The sequence below is a fragment of the Lipotes vexillifer genome, unplaced genomic scaffold, assembly GCF_000442215.2.
Source record: "Lipotes vexillifer unplaced genomic scaffold, Lipotes_vexillifer_v1.1 scaffold614, whole genome shotgun sequence".
NCBI lineage: Eukaryota > Metazoa > Chordata > Mammalia > Artiodactyla > Lipotidae > Lipotes > Lipotes vexillifer.
Window position 1 is genome coordinate 673,842 of NW_006787203.1, and position 20,398 is coordinate 694,239.

At 35.4% G+C, this 20,398-nt stretch overlaps 1 protein-coding gene across 1 annotated transcript in view; it reads right to left on the minus strand.

Moving 5' to 3' along the window:
• Positions 1-4,998: 4,998 nt before the first annotated feature.
• ZDHHC2 (zDHHC palmitoyltransferase 2) overlaps positions 4,999-20,398 on the minus strand; it is a 63,657-nt gene continuing 48,257 nt past the window's right edge. The window contains exons 7-12 of the mRNA XM_007459910.1: positions 17,016-17,136; positions 14,728-14,860; positions 11,090-11,216; positions 10,724-10,816; positions 6,838-6,950; positions 4,999-5,039 (exon numbers count right to left, since the gene is read on the minus strand). Coding sequence (XP_007459972.1) covers positions 4,999-5,039; positions 6,838-6,950; positions 10,724-10,816; positions 11,090-11,216; positions 14,728-14,860; positions 17,016-17,136 — 628 coding nt within the window. The remainder of the gene's footprint in view (positions 5,040-6,837; positions 6,951-10,723; positions 10,817-11,089; positions 11,217-14,727; positions 14,861-17,015; positions 17,137-20,398) is intronic.

Sequence of the window (20,398 nt, forward strand, 5' to 3'; positions counted from 1 at the left end):
TTATAACCCCTTAGAGTTAAAACTAAACAAAAAACATTTTAAAGATTAGTCACTGTATGAAACCAAAAAGGGAACCATTACAACTTAATGAAAAAAACTTTATTTTGAAAAATGTTTTCATCTGATTCTAATGTATATTGACTTATGGATTTGAATAATTACATGAAAGAGCTAAAGGGAGGGGGGGAAATTAACAGTAATCTAGCAAGGTAAAGAATAAAAATCCCTCTTTTTCCCCTAATTTCTAGTTTGACAGGAGGGGTCACCCAACAGAATCCTGTCCGTAAAAACAGCTCTAGTACTGTGCTTTGAAAAACATCTGGCTGCATATAATTCTTAATACATTATGTGATGCTCTTGCCCTTAAGACTTCTAAAAGTAGCTATAGGTTCCAGCCTGGCACTTCAGGTAATGAAAACGATGACCAAACAATGCTTTAGGATAAAAGTAAGAATGTATCATATCTTCTGAGTTTTCTTGAAGTAGACTGTCAGATCAAAATCTTTAGTTTAAAAAAAAAAACCTGAAAAAGACCACCATCCTATTGCTCAAAGAATTGCACTCAAATGATGTATAAAATGGACTGGGCTGACACTGGTTCTTTCATAAAGTCATTTAATATAAAACTTCATATTTTTAGCAAGGATGAGCAACTGCAAGGATCTGTTACTCCATTATCCTCTGGTCTTCTAGGCTACTTTGTGTTGAATTTATCTAATTCAGATTTTGAAAACTTTAATACCATTTTCTCTTTGTTTAAATACCAGTTCCTTAGCTGTGTAGTCCTAAGGGTAATCTGCTTTAAATTCTCAAAATTTGTACCAAAAAAATGTATACAGTGTATTCTAATTGCTAACATTTACAAAACTTGCACTCCATCAAATTAAAAAAGAATAAGACTCTTTAATAGTGCATAGAAGGCACAAGAGCTTCTTAGTATATTTACTGAAGCCAAACATTTTGGCATCAACAAACACACCACTGTAGTTTATCTTAAACTCAGTTTCCAAACAGCACACCATTCAGTTCATGTGGGACTAAATTTCCAAAAGGATATGACTTTTGTTTGATGATTTGCATAATTTAATCTTAACAGGTATTTGAGGACCTATGTAGTTTAACTGTCATACTTAATATGGATGTCAATGAAGGATTAATCCATTGGCCCATCAGGGATTCTTAACAAAAATTCAATGTTTGCTATGTTCAATAGAAGAAATAACCTAAAGAGACTTTTAAAAGCTAAACCAGCAAAAGAATATCATAAACCAATCTTCATAATTGTTATTATAGACTTTCCCCCATTTTCAGATAATTAAAATAAATGAAAAATATATTTCTGATGTAATAGAAATGTATTAATTCTGACAAAGATTTTCCAGCCAGTTGAGCTCAAGCTTCAATGATCACACTTCTTTTCCAGCAGGGAACAAAGGCTAGAATTAAAGTCTGGCCAAAAAAAAAAAAAATGGATGGTCATCTTCAACTGCAGGCCACTTGAAATTTGTAATGAATTCATAGTTTTTACAGTTCACGCAGCCTAAGGCTAGATTCGCATCAGAGGGAGGAAACAAGTCTCATCTGCTACCTCCACCTTCTCGTAGGTATCAGGTTTTACGAATAAAGCTTATCATTATAATGTTACGTGAAATCTTTTAAATCTCAACATCTTAATAGTCTCAATTTTCTGAATCAGAGGATCAGTGGGTTTTTTATGTGGTAAGTTGTGCTCCCCAAATATCTGGGTGAAAACTGGCCCATGAATTTATTCCAAGTTTTTATGACAGAAGATATTTTTGTCCTTGATTCATAAACCATAACTACTTTTAATGTTTAAGAGGAATGTGTGTTAGTTGAAACAATCTGTATACTGGAGTAAAAATGTGTTATGTTTTAAGCAACAGCTCAGAGAGAAACGGTCAATTCACATTCTGCATATCCAGCCAGAGGGGTTGGGAACAGCTAGCTAGTGGTGCCTTCCTGCGGGAAGCCTCTTCCATCCATCCACAGCACTGATTACCTTGGGATGAAACAGAAAACATGAAACTCTCGTGTTAACTCTAAAAATACAAGCAAACAAAAAATGAACCAACTCATTCATTGTTGCAATAACACCCCTTGTTCAAAATTAAATGTTTTCTATACTAGAAGGCTCATCAGACGAGTTCTTGAATATAGACAGAACTTTACATCAATTCTCAAACTATAATACACACATACAAGAGAAGAGGATCTTGTTAAAATGCAGAAAATACAGATTCTGATTCAGTAAGTCTAGGGTAAGGTCCACAATTCTGCATTTCTGTTAAGCTCCAGGTGATGTCAATACTGCTGGTTTGGGGCCCCAATCTGAGCCACAGGGTTCTATGTTCTTAGTTCTGAATTTGTCTGAGGCCAATAGGAGTTTACAAGTGACAAGTGAGTTGTTAGGGGATTTAGGGAAGTAATTCTGAAATACCATGTGCATAGAATCACAGCATTTTCAAGTTTCTATTGTGTAAGAGTGAAGGTTGGGCAGGCTAAGTTTAACCTATACTTTAGCACTATTATGGATTTAGGCACATTTTCACTGTGTGGAAACTATACTGAACCAAGAAATATTTTATAAAAAGGTCACAGGTCATTTACTAATGTAGTTGAAAAAGGAGAAGAGATATCATTTAGTAATATAATCAAATTAGGTGTATCAATATCAGATAATATTGTTCAGTATAAATGTGTATTGAATGAATTGCAAGTCTGAGGTATAAAGCAGGAAAAACTTTAAAAAACTATTTTGACTATCAGCTACCTTAGGAAAATTCAATTTTTTAAGGAACTTTTCACTGGTATGTCAACAGAATGAAAAACATTACATCAGAAAACACTTTTTTTTCTTTTACGTCAACGCAGTTGATTCATGCTACAATTGGGTTTTTATGACCACTACTGTCATATATTTAAATGTAATAACATCAACTTTCTGTGAGATATTAAACGTCAATGATGTTATTTTATCACCCATTTACCAACTGTTTATTTAGAACCTACTATGTGTCTGGCACTGCAAAGGGTTGAGAATAATGATAAACAAACACAACACTGATCTTATCAAAATACTGGGAAATCTACCGGATTTACACACAAAGTTACGTTACTATGTAAGCTTATAAAATATTTAACACAGATAAACCTCACATACAATGGTAATTATAACTAATTCAACGTACTAAAAAAAATCCTGTGAAACTTTGTATGCTTTACAGAACTATGTTCTGTAAAATACTTTGCTTGTGGTATTAGCTAATGATTCGTATTTATATAATCAGTTATATTTTAAGAATTATTTCCAGAAATTTACACTGTATTCGCTAATTAACCAAATTGAGAACATTAAATTTTCACTATCCTAACCATAGTCACAATCAATCTGATCTACTATACCATCATATAGAGTCATCTAAAACCAAAACACTGGCCAAATGGCACACAGGATTACATGGCTATTCACCAAAACCAGGACCAAGTAAAATAAAAACCACATATCCATGAACCACTTCAACACAATTTTGTTTCAGGTGCTACTCTCTTGCTAGGTCGCAGTTTTATAAGTAGAGAGTTATCTGGATAATTTCAATGTTCAATTCTTCATATATTTTTTTAATTTTTAAAACTTTTATTGAAGTACAGTTGATTTACAATGTGTTAATTTCTGCTGTACATCAAAGTGATTCAGTTATACATATATACATATATTCTTTTTCATATTCTTTTCCATTATGGTTTATCAAGGCTATTTAGTTCCCTGTGCTATACAGCAGGACCTTGTTGTTTATCTATCCTACATATAATAGTTTGCAGCTGCTAATCCCAAACTCCCAATCCTTTTCCCTTCCACCACCCTCCCCCTTGACAACCACAAGTCCAATTTTTCATATTGTTTATTGTAACAGTACACACAGTCGTTTGACTTGTTAAGATGTTTATGGCTTTGTTCCAAAGGGGCTCCTTATTGTAGCTTTTTATTGACTGCAGCCTTATAAATAGATTTCACTTTAAGGAAACTAATTTGGAACTATAGGTTTAAAAAAATTACCGGTTCAAGAAAATGACTTGCAATACCTAGTAATTTAAGGATGACACATGCTCTGGGGTCCTACTGTGACCAAAAATAGGGGTGGCAGAGATTTGTGCTAACAAGATATAATTATCTTGTATTTAGACTCAGTGAGATTCAACTAATGGGTGGTCAAGAATAAGACCACTGGATATCCTGAAGAAAAAAATAAAAAATTGCATGATCCTATGAAATGACAAGACAATTGTCATCTAAAGTTCAATATTTTAGGATCAATCTTTGCTATTTAATGCATTACTATAAAAATGAATTTTGTTCAGCTTATATTTTATCAAGTTAACCTAAGTACTAGCTAACATTCAAGCTAAATCCATGTCCAGAGGTCTCTAGCATGACTGATGCAATCCCAAGGGTCAGCTAAGACATCTTGTATTTGAGTCACTCAAAAGTAAATGTTGGGACCTCCCTGGTGGTGCGGTGGTTGAGAATCTGCCTGCCAATGCAGGTGACCTGGGTTCGAGCCCCAGTCCAGGAGGATCCCACATGCTGCGGAGCAACTAGGCCTGTGCGCCACCACTGCTGAGCCTGCGCTCTAGAGCCTGTGAGCCACAACTACTGAGCTCACGTGCCACAACTACTGTAGCCTGTGCCCCTGGAGCCCCTGCTCCACAATGGGGTCGGGGGCCACCACAGTAAGAAGCCCGTGCACCGCAACAAAGAGGGGCCCCCTCTCGCCACAACTGGAGAAAGTCCGTGCGCAGAAACAAAGACCCAATGCAGCCAAAAATAAATAAATAAATTTATAAAAAAATAAATAAATAAATGTTTATGGAAACTATTTGCCCTAAGAGAGCTAGAGAACTGTTGAAAATATAAAACATAACAATAAAGGAAAAGCTTTTCTTACTTCCGTGAAGTATGAATAAATTCTGTTAGAAGAGTTAATTCTCATTCTCCATGGTCAGTGCAGGATTGCTCATACCTTCAAGAAAGAACATAAGTTAGCAATTTTTGTTGTTGCTTTTGAACAAATAGGCAGAGACCTGTTTATTCAGTCATGAATCCTGCCAGTGTTTTTCCAAAAGTGACCTGTACGTAGTATGGGTATTTAGAAGATGTTATATAGAACACATACATACATACAGTACAGTTGGCCACAACCCGTGTCACAAAAAAAGCACTTTAAAAACAGTTAAATATATACACCTGAGGAAGTAGGGGTGTGAATAAAATAATGTAAGAAACATTGAGCCTGGCACTTCTCACACTACCTTAAATCACTGTTTTCTAATTCTTCATCTACCTACCTCATTCTTGTCAAACTAATCTTGGAGCCCTTTCTCATCTCACCATTTTCATATTTCTCTTCCTTCTTGTACACCATCTTTTAAACTTTAAATAATTTCTCAATTTATCTGTCACAGTAACAGAAAATTAATCTATGTCTCCAAACTAACAGCACACAGAAACCAGAAAATCACTTCTACATTAATGTAGAACTATAAAGTGAAATATGAATCTCTTCTGAAAGACAGTTCTTTGTCTTTCTACCCCCCAAATATACATCACTTCTTTGTCTCTAAGGCAACTGAGGGATTCAAAAGGCAAACAGGTGTCATCAATTTTGTTTAGATAATACCTAGTCCCTCCCATAGACTGAAAAATGGAATGGAATGTTTGAAGGTGAAGAGACAGACCAAATTATGAATACTCAAATCATGGGGATCTTCAGAGGGCATACACATTTCTCAAGAACAAGACTCTTTAAAGAAAGAGAGAATGTGATTGATTATATATTAAATAATGACTTCAGAACTTTTCCTCTGACTATCCATTTGTTTTTCACTAAATCCCAAAGAGATTTCAAATAAACCAGGAAAGACTTTAAAGTGCAGTAAGCCAAAGTCAGGCAAGCACTAGGAAAAGGTTTGAAGAAAAGACTAGAAATGAAGGAGAAACATTTGAAGACTTAAATAGGTCAATTTGGAGATTTTCTGGCTAATAGTGCCTTAATTGAGCATGCATGGTTTTGCACTCAGGAGACCACACATATAATATATACACACCCCTGCACATATGATCACATATTTTGTTTAATACTTAAAAACCCTGAGAAATAAGTAGTATGTTAAAGATGAAGCAAAGTCTAAAGGAGGTTAAGTAACTTAACAAATACCACACACTGATTAGGTGCCCAAATTGGGATTTGATATCAGGTCTGTCTGCCTTCAAACACTTCCTTGTTTTTTGCCAATAAACTATATTGACCCAAATAATCAAAAGATTAAAATCAACAATAACAAGAGAACTGTGAGTGGGATATGAAGAAATAACAGGTAGCTAAAGTTATGGCAATTCTGCAATGGCTTTACTTCGACATTTTGAAATGGATAAAACTTTTGAGTAAAAACTACATAATTTGAGATCCCTTTCAGTAGATACTTTTCAACCTTTTGTCTGAGCTTACTGCACTTTTTCCAATTTTTAAATAAATTATATTTTGAGTTTATCATTTTATTTAATATGCGGTAATAAAGATTTGGTTCTCTAAACTGGAAAAAGGCAATGCAAATCTATTTTTCACAAAATGATTTTCTACAGCTTCCAGACATTAATCAAAGCACTTCACAAGCAGTTCTTTGAAAACAGTTCTATATTTACAATGGTAGTCTGACTCCAAAACAAGAAAAATTCTACAGGTAATAAGAATGAAAAATTTTTACCACTTTCACTTTTTAAAAATAAAATATATCGAAATAGCCAAACAAGCATACTCTTACCAGCTTTACCTTTTCCCAGGTTTGTGCTGTTCTCTGTCCAAGACTGAGAATCAGTAAGAAGGTGGCTCTGGGACTCTCTCAATGGCTTTGCAGGAAATTGATGGTTTTCAGGACTGAATAACAATAATTATCATCATGATCATTAGGTTAACTCTTGATAGTATTAGGGTGAGTGTTTTGCAAAGGATGGAACTCAACCCACTTGTGGTGCAAGATAATTGTAGGAGTTACACAAGAGAATTTGGGGAAAACAGGAACAAGGCATTAAATCACACTGACTCACAATGAAAAAAGCGTTCTCACTTCAGTTCACTCTTCTTTCTTCTGATTACAATACAATGACAATCTCTGACTTTGGCAAATCTCCATTCTTAATATGGAGAATAGGCCTCAGCCTAAGACTTTAGCAGGTAAGGGAATCTAGTTAGAACTTAACAGTATTTTATTATTGATTTTATTTTTTTTTAAGTTATATTCTATGGCAAATTATACTAATTTCTCATTTATGACAGTGATATAAAGTTTGGTTTAAAAAAATTTAAGTGGCAATTTAAATAAAAATATTAAAGAAAATATTAATTTTACAAGTGGAAAAAAATATATGAAGATGATGGTAGAAAGATGATAAGTTTGAGAAAAACTGACCTACTTATTGTTTCTAAAGTGGCCTAACTGGTCTCGAACAAAGAATTCTCTATCTTTCTCTATAAAACTGAAACAACAAATTTGAACGTTATCTTGCAGGAATGTTGAAAACATCTGACACTGTCAGGTCTTAAAATTCTGATGTTTAATTTGGTAAATAAAGAGTTTAAAAGAAAGACTTTAGGTTTTAAAATTTAAGTAGCATGCCACATATGACATACTAGATGGTATGAAAAAATATACATAAAATAGCATTTCACTTAGATTAAAAAAATTATTGGCACAGAAACTATTAGTGTATTATTTTACAACACACCAAAATAGAAATTATAATAATGTTCAAAAGAAAAACCCACTTAAAATTCTTCCAAGAGTAATTTCACATATTTTAGTTGACTATAACTATTATATTTTTTAAAGGATATGCCTTTGCTCCTTAACAATTACCTCATATCTAAAATTTGAGACTATTTCAATTTTGTGCTGCTTTAACAACCCCTTCCTAAAATTTTGGGAGGAAAATCTTAAAAAAGAAAAGCTTGTCTCCTATTCATATGAAATATCTCTTTTACTCTAATTCTAATTATTCCTCAGGAAAGGGACCTTAGACCAAGTACAGCTAACTAAGTCCTGGTTTAAGGACTGCTTGGAGAGTCATTACTGCTAACAGGAACCTAACAAATGGCAAGGATCCACTCATTCAACAATACTCATTGAGTACCTGTTACATCAGTGAGTAAAGCCTTTGATTTCGTGGAAATTTTGTTGTAATTGAGGAAGAAGTATAATAAATATATAGTAAGTCAGGTGATAAGGAGAGCTCTGATGACAGTAAAAGACAGTATAAAGGGAATGGAGGGGCAGGTTACGATTATCCAAGGGTTTCCAAAGGCGGCCTCTACTGTAAAGCTACACCTGAGCAGAAAGTAAGGCGAAGGCACAGACCATTCAGATATCCAGAGGAAGAACCTTTAGGAATAGGAACTGGCAAGTACAAAGCCACTAAATAAGGAACATGTTTGGTATATCTGAGGACCAGCAAGATCTGTGTGTCTGAGGATTTTGAGTGTCGGAAAAGTGGTACAGGGTGACATCAAGAGGTGTTGGGGAAGAGATTAGTCAGAGCAAGGTACGGACATTCATTAGCTTTTATTCTGAGCAAGATGGACAATCAGTGGAGGGTTCTGAGCAGAAGAGTGACACGATATGATTTACGCTTTAAAACGGTCACTCTGACATTTTAATGGAGAATAAACAGGGAATCAGAAAGGTCAGTAACAAAGGTACTGAAATAATCCATGTGAGAAATGATGGCTTGGACCAGGAAAGCAGCCTTGGAGGTGGTAAGAAAGTATCCAGGTTATAGATGTATTTGGAGGGGACATCTGACAGGATCTACACCTGTATATACAGGGTCCCCGAAAGAGAGGAATCTAGTATGACTCCCAAGTTTCTGGCCTGAGCATCTGGAAGAATGGAGGTCACTACTACTGATACATGAAAGAATGAAGAATCGAGTTTTGGGTGAGGCGAGGGTATAGATGGCTTGGAATCAAGAGTTCTGCTTTGCACCTGTTCAGCTGGCAACGCCTTTTAGATGTTTAGGTGGGACCACTGTGTAGACAATCAAATATACAACTCTGGAGTACACAGGGGAGACCAGCACTAGCCATAGAAAATTCATAGGGGCTAATCGGGGGAAATTATAGAATTTTGTAGAAGAGACTTTAGCTGTCAAAATCCAATCTCAACATTTAAAGGAAAGGGAAGAGAAGCCCGGAGAGGTTACTTGACCTCTTCTAGATCACCTAGCTGGGTAACAGTGCCAGAACTAGGATTTCTCCCAACGCCCATTGTACATTTAGTAGGAGAGATACTATCTCTAAAACCCAAATAGCCTTAAACTACAAAAACCTCTTAACAAGGATAAAAAACATTATTGAAAACTACTGTTAAACTTTATAAAAGCAGGAAAGCATTTTAAGTAATTTATTAAAACTAGATTTTTCTGCCCTGAAGTATACAAAAAAAAAAATTAGCATTTAGCTCTGTGGAATTTTAAAGCCAAAACTCACAGGGAAGGACCCAGTAAGACTCTGGTGCCTTTGAATGTCCCTGTGACACACATGAGAACGGCCTTCTCATTAACTGGTAGAGTCTGGACTGCACATAGCTCACTCTAGGGATGTTGGGCAGGGGGCAAATAGGTTTCATCTCATGACAATTTAAGATGATTTTGGAATGGCTGCCAGAATCACCACCTTGAGATGGATGCTGGGGTCACATCAGGCTCCAAGGGACAAAGCGCCATGATCAATAAGAAACACGAACTAGATGGGGAGACTATAAGCATAGGTGCTGTGAACATAGCATTCCAGCAACTAAGAAAACGTTTAAAATTTAACTAATGATATTATGGTTATGCTTTTACTATCGGCTTTCATTTAAAAATTAGAGGTATGGTCACATCAAAAAAAGTCTGCCTTGAACATGTAAAAAAATGTTTCAACTTAAAACTTCATGTAGAGCATTTTGAAACGTTTAGAAAGTTTTGCCTTTGGCAGTTAGTAGCCAAGTCAGAATCCAATTTCAAGTCTTCCTCAAATGCCTGATAGGCTGGAACCAAAAGAGACTTAAAGCAGTAGCCAAAGTCTCCAGACAATGAATTTCCAAGACTCCTTCCTTTCTCTCTCCACAGAAATGGCTCAAATCATGCTTAGAGGTCTTTAAAGAGTACCAAGAATATGGTGCCCATTGCTAATGGGACTGTCAAGCAGATGTCTGGGATTCCATTTCATCATCAAAGGCCTGATCCAGGCAGGGAAGTTTTTTGATCTCTATAACGGTTACGGCCGAGAAGAAAGGCCCGGAGGGTCAGAGGGAAAGTTTACCCTGTCTGCTCACCTGATCACTAGGGGGACTAATTTGGACTTACATTATTTTCTTTTAAGCACCACATTTAAAAAAATCATAACTTATTTCAGTTAACAAAAATGTATAGAGAGTTAACACCTGTTTACTGACCACCCAGATTAATAACAGAATTTTATAATTATGACTGAAGCTCCCTATGTAACCCTCCCCAGTCATACTTTCCTCTCACCCTCATTCCAGGTAGAAACCAGTAGAGTAAATTATCTTAAGTTCTTAAAATTTTTTTTCAAAGGAACATATAATCGAAGGACGCAAGAGGATAAAATATATTCTTTGAAAGTAAAATAGAAAAAAAAAATGAACTCACTTTTTAGATGATGAATTCAATCCTGCAGGAGTAGATGGCTGTTCAGGATCCTGGTTAACAAGGCAAGTTGGAAAGGAGCAGCCATCACCTAGACTGTAATTAAAATAAAAACTTACAATTATGCAGTAAAAAAAGATGATCTCTGTGAGTAGAACATAGTTATATTATGGACAAAACGTGTATATCAGACATGGGCTTGAATGTGGTATGTTTATGGAGATGTGAGTCAACTGATTTCCACACTGATATAATAGTGAGTCATAAAATAATACTGTAAAAAATAGTTTTTATGCAGAATTACAGCGTTCTTTTGTTGGATTACTTCCATTTTCAGTCTAAACCCTGAAAATTTTCACAACAAAGTACCTTGAAAAAATGGGTAGCAACCAGTACTTCTTCTCATCACCAAAAACCTGTCGCATATTTTTACCGAAACCCAAGCTGAATCCATTCTTATCTGTTCCATGTCGAAATACTGGACTTCTAAATGCCTCTAGAAAAGATGGTAGAGCAATCACATGAGTAAAGAGCACATCATCTAGCAACCCCTACAGTTAGAAATAACTGAATTAAATGAAGAAACTCTGAAAGCCAATGGCTAGCCTCCTGTGACTGCTTATATGCCTATCAACAGCCCTGCAATGAAGACTGTCTATTCTTTTAAAACAAACATAAAATATGATTAGATCTATTTTAGTTTTTAAGTAACCCTTTTATTCTTGCAGCAGCACATCTGCATTGTAGAAAATTAGAAAATGCAAATAAGCAAATAAAACTTTACATCTTCGGGCTTCCCTGGTGGCGCAGTGCTTGAGAGTCCGCCTGCCGATGCAGGAGACGCGGGTTCGTGCCCCGTTTCGGGAAGATCCCACATGCCGCGGAGCGGCTGGGCCCGTGAGCCATGGCCACTGAGCCTGCGCGTCCGGAGCCTGTGCTCCGCAAATGGGAGAGGCCACAACAGTGAGAGGCCCGCATAACGCAAGAAAAAAAAAAAAAAAAAATTTACATCTTCTAAATCTTTATTAAATGGATGGCTGGATGGATAGAGGAAATAATTACAAATGTACATTTTTTTATCCAAAGTGCGACTAAAGATACATTCTACAACCTTTTTTCAGTTAATAAATTCCATTTTCCAATTTCATTAAAATTTTATCTCATCCAATCATAATTTTTTTTCTAGCTGATCAAAAATGTACTTTAAAGCTCTTTGTCCAAACCAGGGTCCAACGCAGAGATGTACATCATAGCTGGTTATGGCCACTCTGCATATGGAAGCTGAGGTTCAGAGAGACCGTGCAACTTGCTCAAAGTATCACAAAAAATAAATGACAGAAGTGGAACTTGAACAAGGTCATCACAGTTCTGTCTATGATGATACATTTTCTTCTTAAATAATGCCGAGATGCAAAATGTAAAATGTTAGTTTTGGGGTGCAAATAAACATAGAAGTGTAATGATTTCTGCCCATAATTTCAAAAAGGAAAAATATAACTAGCAGAGTCATGGAACTATGAAAAATGTGATTTGCAAGATCCTTAACATTTATCAACCTAGGTTATATAGCTTTTTATAAAACGCTTTAATGACTATAGGACCATACTGTCCAGAGGAAGTCCTTTCAGTGTTACAAGTTAAATCTAGACGTTTCTAGAAGTTAAAAGCTAGTCGAAAAATTTACGTTTGAAAAATAATTTAATTGCTCTACATATAATTTGAAATAAGGTACTTTGTTTAGAAATTATTATACCAATATTTTCACCCTAATAGTACTTGCTGGGATAAGATTTCACCTGAATCCTAAAAATGAACATTCACTGACTATATATTACAATTAATCTTCACTGACTATTATAATAACGGAATCTCACAGCCAGTATCACACTGTTTTGATTACTATAGATTTGTTGCAAGTTTTATAAACAGGAAGAACTTAACAATTTTTTTTGGTGGATATTGTTTTTGCTATTTGGGGCCCCTTGAAATTCCATATGAATTTGGAAATTAGCTTTTCCATTTATGCATGAAAGACCATTGAAATTATAATAGAAATTTCAATAATTTCCTTTGGGATGGTACATTGATAGTATATAGAAATACAACTGATTTTTTTGCATATTGATAATGCAACTTTTCAGATTTTATTAGCTCTAACAGTTTTTATTGTGGATTCTTTACAGTTTTCTATATATAAGATCATTTCATCCACAAAAACAATAGTTTTACGTCTTCCTTTGCGATTTGAATGCCTTAATTTCTTTTCTTGACTCATTTCTCTGGCTAGAATTTCCAGTAGAGTGCTGAACAGCAGGAGTGAAAGACGGAATCCTTGGTTTATTTATTTAGGGCAAAGGTTTATTTTTCACCACTGAGTATCATATTAGCTGAGAATGTTTCATAAAGTCCTTTGTCAGGTTGTAGAAGTTCCCTTCCATCCAGCTTAAGTGTTTTTATCATCAAAGGGTGTTGTATTTTGTCAAATACTTTTTCTGTTACAGTTGAGATAAAAATGTGCTTTTTTTCCCCTTCATTCTATTAATGTGGTACATTACCAGTTATTGATTTTTATACATTGAACCACCCTTGCATTCCTGGGATAAAAGGTTATATACCATGACAAAGTAGGATTTAACATGCTGCTGGATTTGCAGATATGTTATTGGGAATTTCTGCACCTATATTCATAAGGAATATTGGTCTATAGCTTTCTTTTCTTGTGATGTCTTTGTCTGACTTTGGTATTAGGGCAATGTTGGCCTCACAGAATGACTTAGGAAATGTTTCCTTCTCTTCTAATTTTGGGCATAGTTTGAGAATAATTGATGTTAATTCTTAAGTGTTTGATAGAATTCATCAGTGAAGCCAACTGGTCCTGAGCTTTTCTTTGTTGGGAGATTTTAAATGACTGATTCAATCTCCTTACTTATAAGTCTATTCAGGTTTTTATTTCTTCTTGAGTCACACTGGTAGATTGTGTTTCTAGGAATTTGTCCATTATATCTAGGTTACCTAATTTTTTTTTTTAATTTATTTTTTGGCTGTGTTGGGTCTTCATTGCCATGCGTGGGCTCAGTTGCTCCATGGCACGTGGGATCTTCTTGGGCCAGGGTTTGAACCCGTGTCCCCTGCACTGGCAGGCAGATTCTGAACCACTGCACCACCAGGGAAGTTCCAAGGTTACCTAATTAAACTTTTTTATTTCTGCAAGGTTGGTAGTCATGTTCCCACTTTCATTTCTGATTTTCATGATGTGAATCCTCTTTTTTGCTTTCTAGTTATAGGCTTGTCATATTTGTTGATATTTTCAATAAACTAATTATTGATTTCATTGATCTTCTGTTTTTTAGAATTCTGTTTCCATAATGTCCTGTCTAATCCTTATTATTTCCCACCTTCTTCTGGCGCTCGGTTTACTTTTTGCTCTTCTTTTCATAGTTCCTTAAGGTGTAAAGTTACTGATTTGAGGTATTTCTTTTTAAATGTAAGCATTTATAGCTATACATTTCCTGCTAAGCACTGCTTTTGCTGTATCCCATCTCTGCAGGGCTTCTGAACACACTGTTTTCTCTGCCTGAGATGTTCTGGCTCTGACTTCTTAGTTTAAATATACTTTTTGCTTTTGTGAGCTCTTCCCTGACCACTCCACCTAAATAGGTCCCCTTCTACCATCCCCAGACCTTGATTCACACCTGAACATCCTGTTTGTTTCTTTTAAAGCACTTCACATTTTGTAATTACGTTTATGTTTGGTTATTGATTTTCTGTGTCCACCACTAGACTATTTTACCCTTGCTAACCACTGTATATACACAATGCTTTACACACAATGGACAGTCAAAAAATATATGGAATGAGTGAATTTGTATTTGTCCCACAAGACAATGTGGGAAACAAGAATGATTTTACAGCTTCAGGACAGGTTAGCATTTAATCATATGGCAACTTCTGATGACTATTTGGTTTTGTATTTAAAGTTCTGTTAACTACAATAATTGGATACTCACCTAATGTAGATTTATTTTTGCTGACTAGCCAACAATGATAGCCAAACAGAGAAGACAAGCTGACAGAAAACATAGCTGCAGCAAAGAATAAAAACATAATATGGAACTTGGCTTGAGTATCAGGTAGGCCATTCTATAAAGAAAGGAAGAAAATAAAATGTTTTGTCAAAGGGATAAGTATTCCCCTACTTTTATAAGTAAGATTTTTTGCATAAAATTTTTCTTAAATTTAGGTATGGAGAAAGATATATGGCTTTATGTTAAAACTTTGAGGAAAAAATACATCTTCAGGTTCGAATAAATGTTTACTATAACATGAATATACATGTATATATATATGGAAAATATATTAAAATTTGGGATATTTATTTTCTTTTGAATAACCAAATTCATAGAAAAATTATGATGTGTGTAAACTGTATCAGTAGGGAACAAGATAAAATAAGCTATAAAATATAGCTTTTAATTTACTTCCTAAAAATGTTTTGTTAACAGACTCCAGATTTACAAATGCTTAAACAGTTTGATTATAATGCCAGAAAATGGAAGGTTAGTTGGCACAATTTGGCTACTCTTCTTATTGATGTTTTACATCACTACAAACAACAGCATCAACTACAAACACACAGAACACATCCACAGTAATACTTCAAGCTACTTTAAACAACGTCATCACAAAAAAGATCAACACTAGTTTATAACACCTGTCTAAAATAAACCTTACAGTACCCATGGGATGAAAAAGGCCATCTCAAAGCAAAACCAGACTGCTCCTTGTTCGTATGTCCAAGGAGATCTGGAGTCCCTCTAGAATGGCAGGCTTGGGGACACTTAGTGAAGCACCAGAGCTGCCAGGACGTGTCCCCTTCTGATATTCTGTTTCAATATCCTGTAGTACCTGTCAGATTGACCCAGGTCACAAGATCTCACTGAAAGCTTTTGACAGCAGAGTCATCGCAGTGAAAACCAGTCATTCCTTTACAAATTTATTTGTGGTTTGGAAATAAAACCATCCACAGGAATGAGGAGCAGTGAGGCCATAGGCTCTCAGACACTCATTAGAGATCATTCTTCTAGCTGGACACTGGAAGTATCCTTGAACGCTAGGCCATGTTCATTCACCTGTGGATTCCTAGCACTTAGCAATATAACTGGCACATAACAGGATTCAATAAATCTTTAGTATTGAATGTGGTTCAAATCTCACATCAGTGATCTGGCAATTCAGAAAGCCTTACCATAAGAAAGGATAATTTAATGAATGTAATAAAGCAACCCTGGCAGGGGATAACTGTTTTTTTACCATTGTTTGGTGTTCGTAAGGAATATCTTTGGGTATTTAAAACACATAGTTCTAACTTCATTTTGCTTACGTTTAAAATATACAGTGAAGAAAACAAATGAGCTGCCTAAAGCATATACAATACCTAATAACAATTCAGGACATTATAGGTATAATAGTTTAATAATCGTTTTACACATAAAGAAATACTTCTATTTTTCAATACTAAGAAAAACATTCTTCTTATATAGTCAATTCTCGTTATTCGCAGTGGTGCTGTTCTATAAAGTTGCCATGAACACCGAATTTGTGAATCCTGAACCATTTCTCCTGGGAAGATACAGCGTTAGGGTCCTGTAAGCCTCTGGTCACAATATTTTGGTCAAATGATCAATACGTAACCTTGTTCTGTGTGTTTCTGCTTATAAAACCTAATTTATACCTTATTTAATGCATATTAAATAACAGAACTCACAGCCGCCAGCACCATAACTCAGGTCTGAAGGAAGCTTATCTAAACACTAAACACATGTATTTTCTCCGTCAGGCACATCTCAGTCTCTTCTTCTGTTCAAACACTAGACAGCACTTCAGCGCTAGGCTTGAAGACCTTTTAAACAATGAAATCACCAACAAAAAAAGCACAAAAAATGCAAAAGACATGGCACTAAATAGAATGAAAAAGCACACTTATTTACAGTATGTGAGTTCCAACAGGAAGGCAGCAGGTCCTCTGGTTTGATCTCAACTAGAAATGTGCACATGGGTGACTCACATTTTCCCTACTCTGTGCATGTTTGCAAATGACCACAAAAGCTACGTTGAGTATTGACTCTGAGGTTACAGATAAATGTTAGCAAGTAGGTGAATTCACAAACACAGAATCTGCGAATAATGAGGACTGACTATATATAAGTTAGCTCTCTTCTATAAAATTAGTGTCTGGATTAATTCACTACTGAAAATCTATAATATACCAAAAAAAGTCACCAAGGTAATTACTTACAGTCCAAAATTTGATAAAATACTGTAAATCTGTAGCAGCAATAAAAAGGCAGTACAGCAGAGAATAAGCCAAGAAAAGGAGGAAAAATTTATAATTTGAAAATCCAACACAATTGTTCACCCTGTTAACAAAACAAAAACAACATTTTCAATGAGTTTTACATTGTCACCCTAGGTATACATATGCTCAACCTTAATACAAGTATTTTGTTCCCTAACATTTAAAATTTATTGGCATTTCTTTAAGCATAACTCAGAAGATTTCTTTATACATACAAACATTAAAAAATCCACTTCACTAAAAAAGAATTTCTATGTTCAGATTTTTAAAATTTGATATATATGTAATACTGCTTTAATCAATCATGACCCCTGTATTTCCTGTCCAGTTATACAAATAAACACATGCCTTAACCATACTGTGAGAAATATACTAATACCAAGCAGATAAAAGGAATTTTCTAAGTTCTTCTCTGTGTTACCTTTGGGTTTGATTTCTAACTATGATTAAGTAATTTAAAAATCCTTCAAGTTTTCCCAAATTAGATGAAATTTCTTCAGAGACTACTTGCATGCCGTCAGTATAGCACTGAAGCAACCAGATTATCAAAGCATATTAAGTGGTAGGTTTAAGAAAAGAAACAGGACTGGGAACCAGACAGCCAGGTCGTCGTGCACATTTGATGCTAAATAACTATGTGGTCCTGATAAAGTGCTATAGTCTCTAAGAATTTCATTTTCCTTATCTGTCAAACAAGCACTCTGAGATCCTTTCTGAGAGCCTGCTCTATATGTTACGATTCCGAAAATGGAGATATATAATTCTCAGTCCTTTCTCTGAAATCACTCTGTTTGGTAAGAGGGGTGGTAAGAATTCAAACTACTGTACCAATAAACATAAATACAAATACAACTCATACTTTACAGTCACACTTTTTCTATCAAAGCTTTTTCCCCACTTTTCATAAAGACAAGGGAATTCCTAGATAATGTATAAATGTGACACAACACCTAACTGGAACTGGCTGCTATCTTCATGGGTTCACTTTGTTAATTGGTATAATAAACTCGTTGCATAAAACACATAGGAGTTTCCTCTCCTCAAACACCTTTGGTCCTACTCTAATGTTAGTAAAGGTAATCTTGCTCTCTACTGACTTTGCCAATAAACTGAAACATTTTTCTTTCTCTCTTAAGGTGAAACTATGTTCATATGAAAAATGTTTATTCAGTTACACAAGATGAACAAGTTCTAGACCTGCTGTACAACACTGTGCCTGTGGTTAGCAGACTGTACTGCGGAGTTAAAAATTTGCTAAGAGGACAGAGCTCATGGTAAGTGTTCGTACAACTAAAAAAAATTTTGTAATTAAATTCAAAAGTCAAACACTGGGCTTATGAATAAACAGAAATTTGGAACAAAAATGGAAAATGTGTACATCTTCTACCTTAAAAAATATAAGGCAAAGGGAACAGCATTAGATTTAGTAATTTTGGAACTTAAGGGTATTGTGTATGACAAATGCATAAAGAAGGCAAAACTGTGGGTGCACGTTGTATGAAAACAGTAACATTTGCAGTTCTAGAGATTCCAGTGTGAGTGCAAACCAGTTACTGAGATTGCCTCTTATGACATCTGAACGAAATGATGGCAAGAAATCATACTGCAAGCAGTTCCATACTAGCCTAGCCTAAATGTATTCTGTCACAAAAGGATATAGGATATTCCCTGTGCTTCCGTGCGTTGGTTTCAAGAGGAGAGAACGGGCAGACAAAGGCTGGGTGCCTCCATGTGGATGGAGACAACGACTCTTGTGGACGAGGGGAAAATGAGAAGGGACAGGAAAGACTGTTTCTCTTCCTGCAGGAATGTAAGAGGCAGCTTTTGTATTAGATGACAAATAGCGTTTTTAAAGAAAGGAAAATGATTTTGAACATAGATTTTACAACATGTAATTTAGCTTACTTTAACTCCTACTTAGGGTCATGGTGTAATTTGCCATGTCAGAGCCAGGAAACAGGAGAAAGTCAGTAAATAAAGACCAGGTATTTTAGAGTTTGATAGGTACTTTGAACTTGAGGAAATACAGTAATAATATTTATTTTTAATAACATTTTAGTCTCATCATGACAGCTTTTGGTTAGACATTTTAACTGCCTACTACTCTGTAGACTCAATTTGAAAAGGAAGTGCATGTTTCTGAGTCTGAATGACTTTATATGGAGAAATAAAACACATTCTAGGTAAATATGCCTTATATGTTGTTTAAATTCAGGGTAAACAGCTCTTGGCTCTGTTTTAGGGAAATTGCTTTCTGAGTCTAAATTGGAAAAAGAACATAATACAAAAAAAAAAAAAAGATGGAAAGAAAGTAGCCTCTGAAGTCCAAAAAACTTGCTACATGACTTTAAGCCCACTCTTTATCTGAGGCTCACTTTCCTCTTCTTTAAAATGAAACAACTAATTTCTAATAATATCTGTCACTGTTATAAGGATTACAAATTTTTACAGATATATGGATATACCATCTTTAGACATTATAGGCACTCAATAAACTGAGGCTAAAATTTAATTTAATTAGTGCTACCTAACCACTGGCAAGCATGTCAAAGTATATTGTTAATATAATTAATTGATAAATGAAAATTTTATATTAAAAGAAAAAGCACTTCTCTGATAGGAAACCCAATAAGGCAAATACTACAGGATCTCTAGTTAAAAAAGAAGTGTGAGGGCTTCCCTGGTGGCGCAGTAGTTGAGGGTCCACCTGCCGATGCAGGGGATGAGGGTTCGTGCCCCGGTCCGGGAGGATCCCGCACGCCGCGGAGCGGCTGGGACCGTGAGCCATGGCCGCTGCGCCTGCGTATCCGGAGCCTGTGCTCCGCAACGGGAGAGGACACAGCGGTGAGAGGCCCGCGTACCGCAAAACCAAAAACCAAAAACCAAAAAAACAAACAAAAAGTAAGTGTGAGGTTGATCCCCTGCACCCTGATGGGTTCTCTTAACTGGCCACAGCAGATGCCGAAGTAACTGAGAACAGAAGAGGTATGGCTCTATGATTTTTCCAACACTAAAAGTTGACAGATACTGAGCTTCAAAATCATACACAAGACCTGGATAAAAAGGTTCCCCACAGTTTGGGAACATACTAAAGGTCTTAGTAAGTGACTGTTACACATTCACATAATGGCTGTAAAGAAGATCTTTTATATACTGATATGAAACAAATTCCAGTATATATTAAGTGAAGGGAAAAAAAGGCAGAGACCCAGTCCATAAGGCAAACACTTGTGTTAAAAAAATGTGTAAAAAATTTTCTTGGGTGTATAAAAAATATTAAACACACGCACACATACAGATTTTTTTTTTTTTTTTTTTTTTTC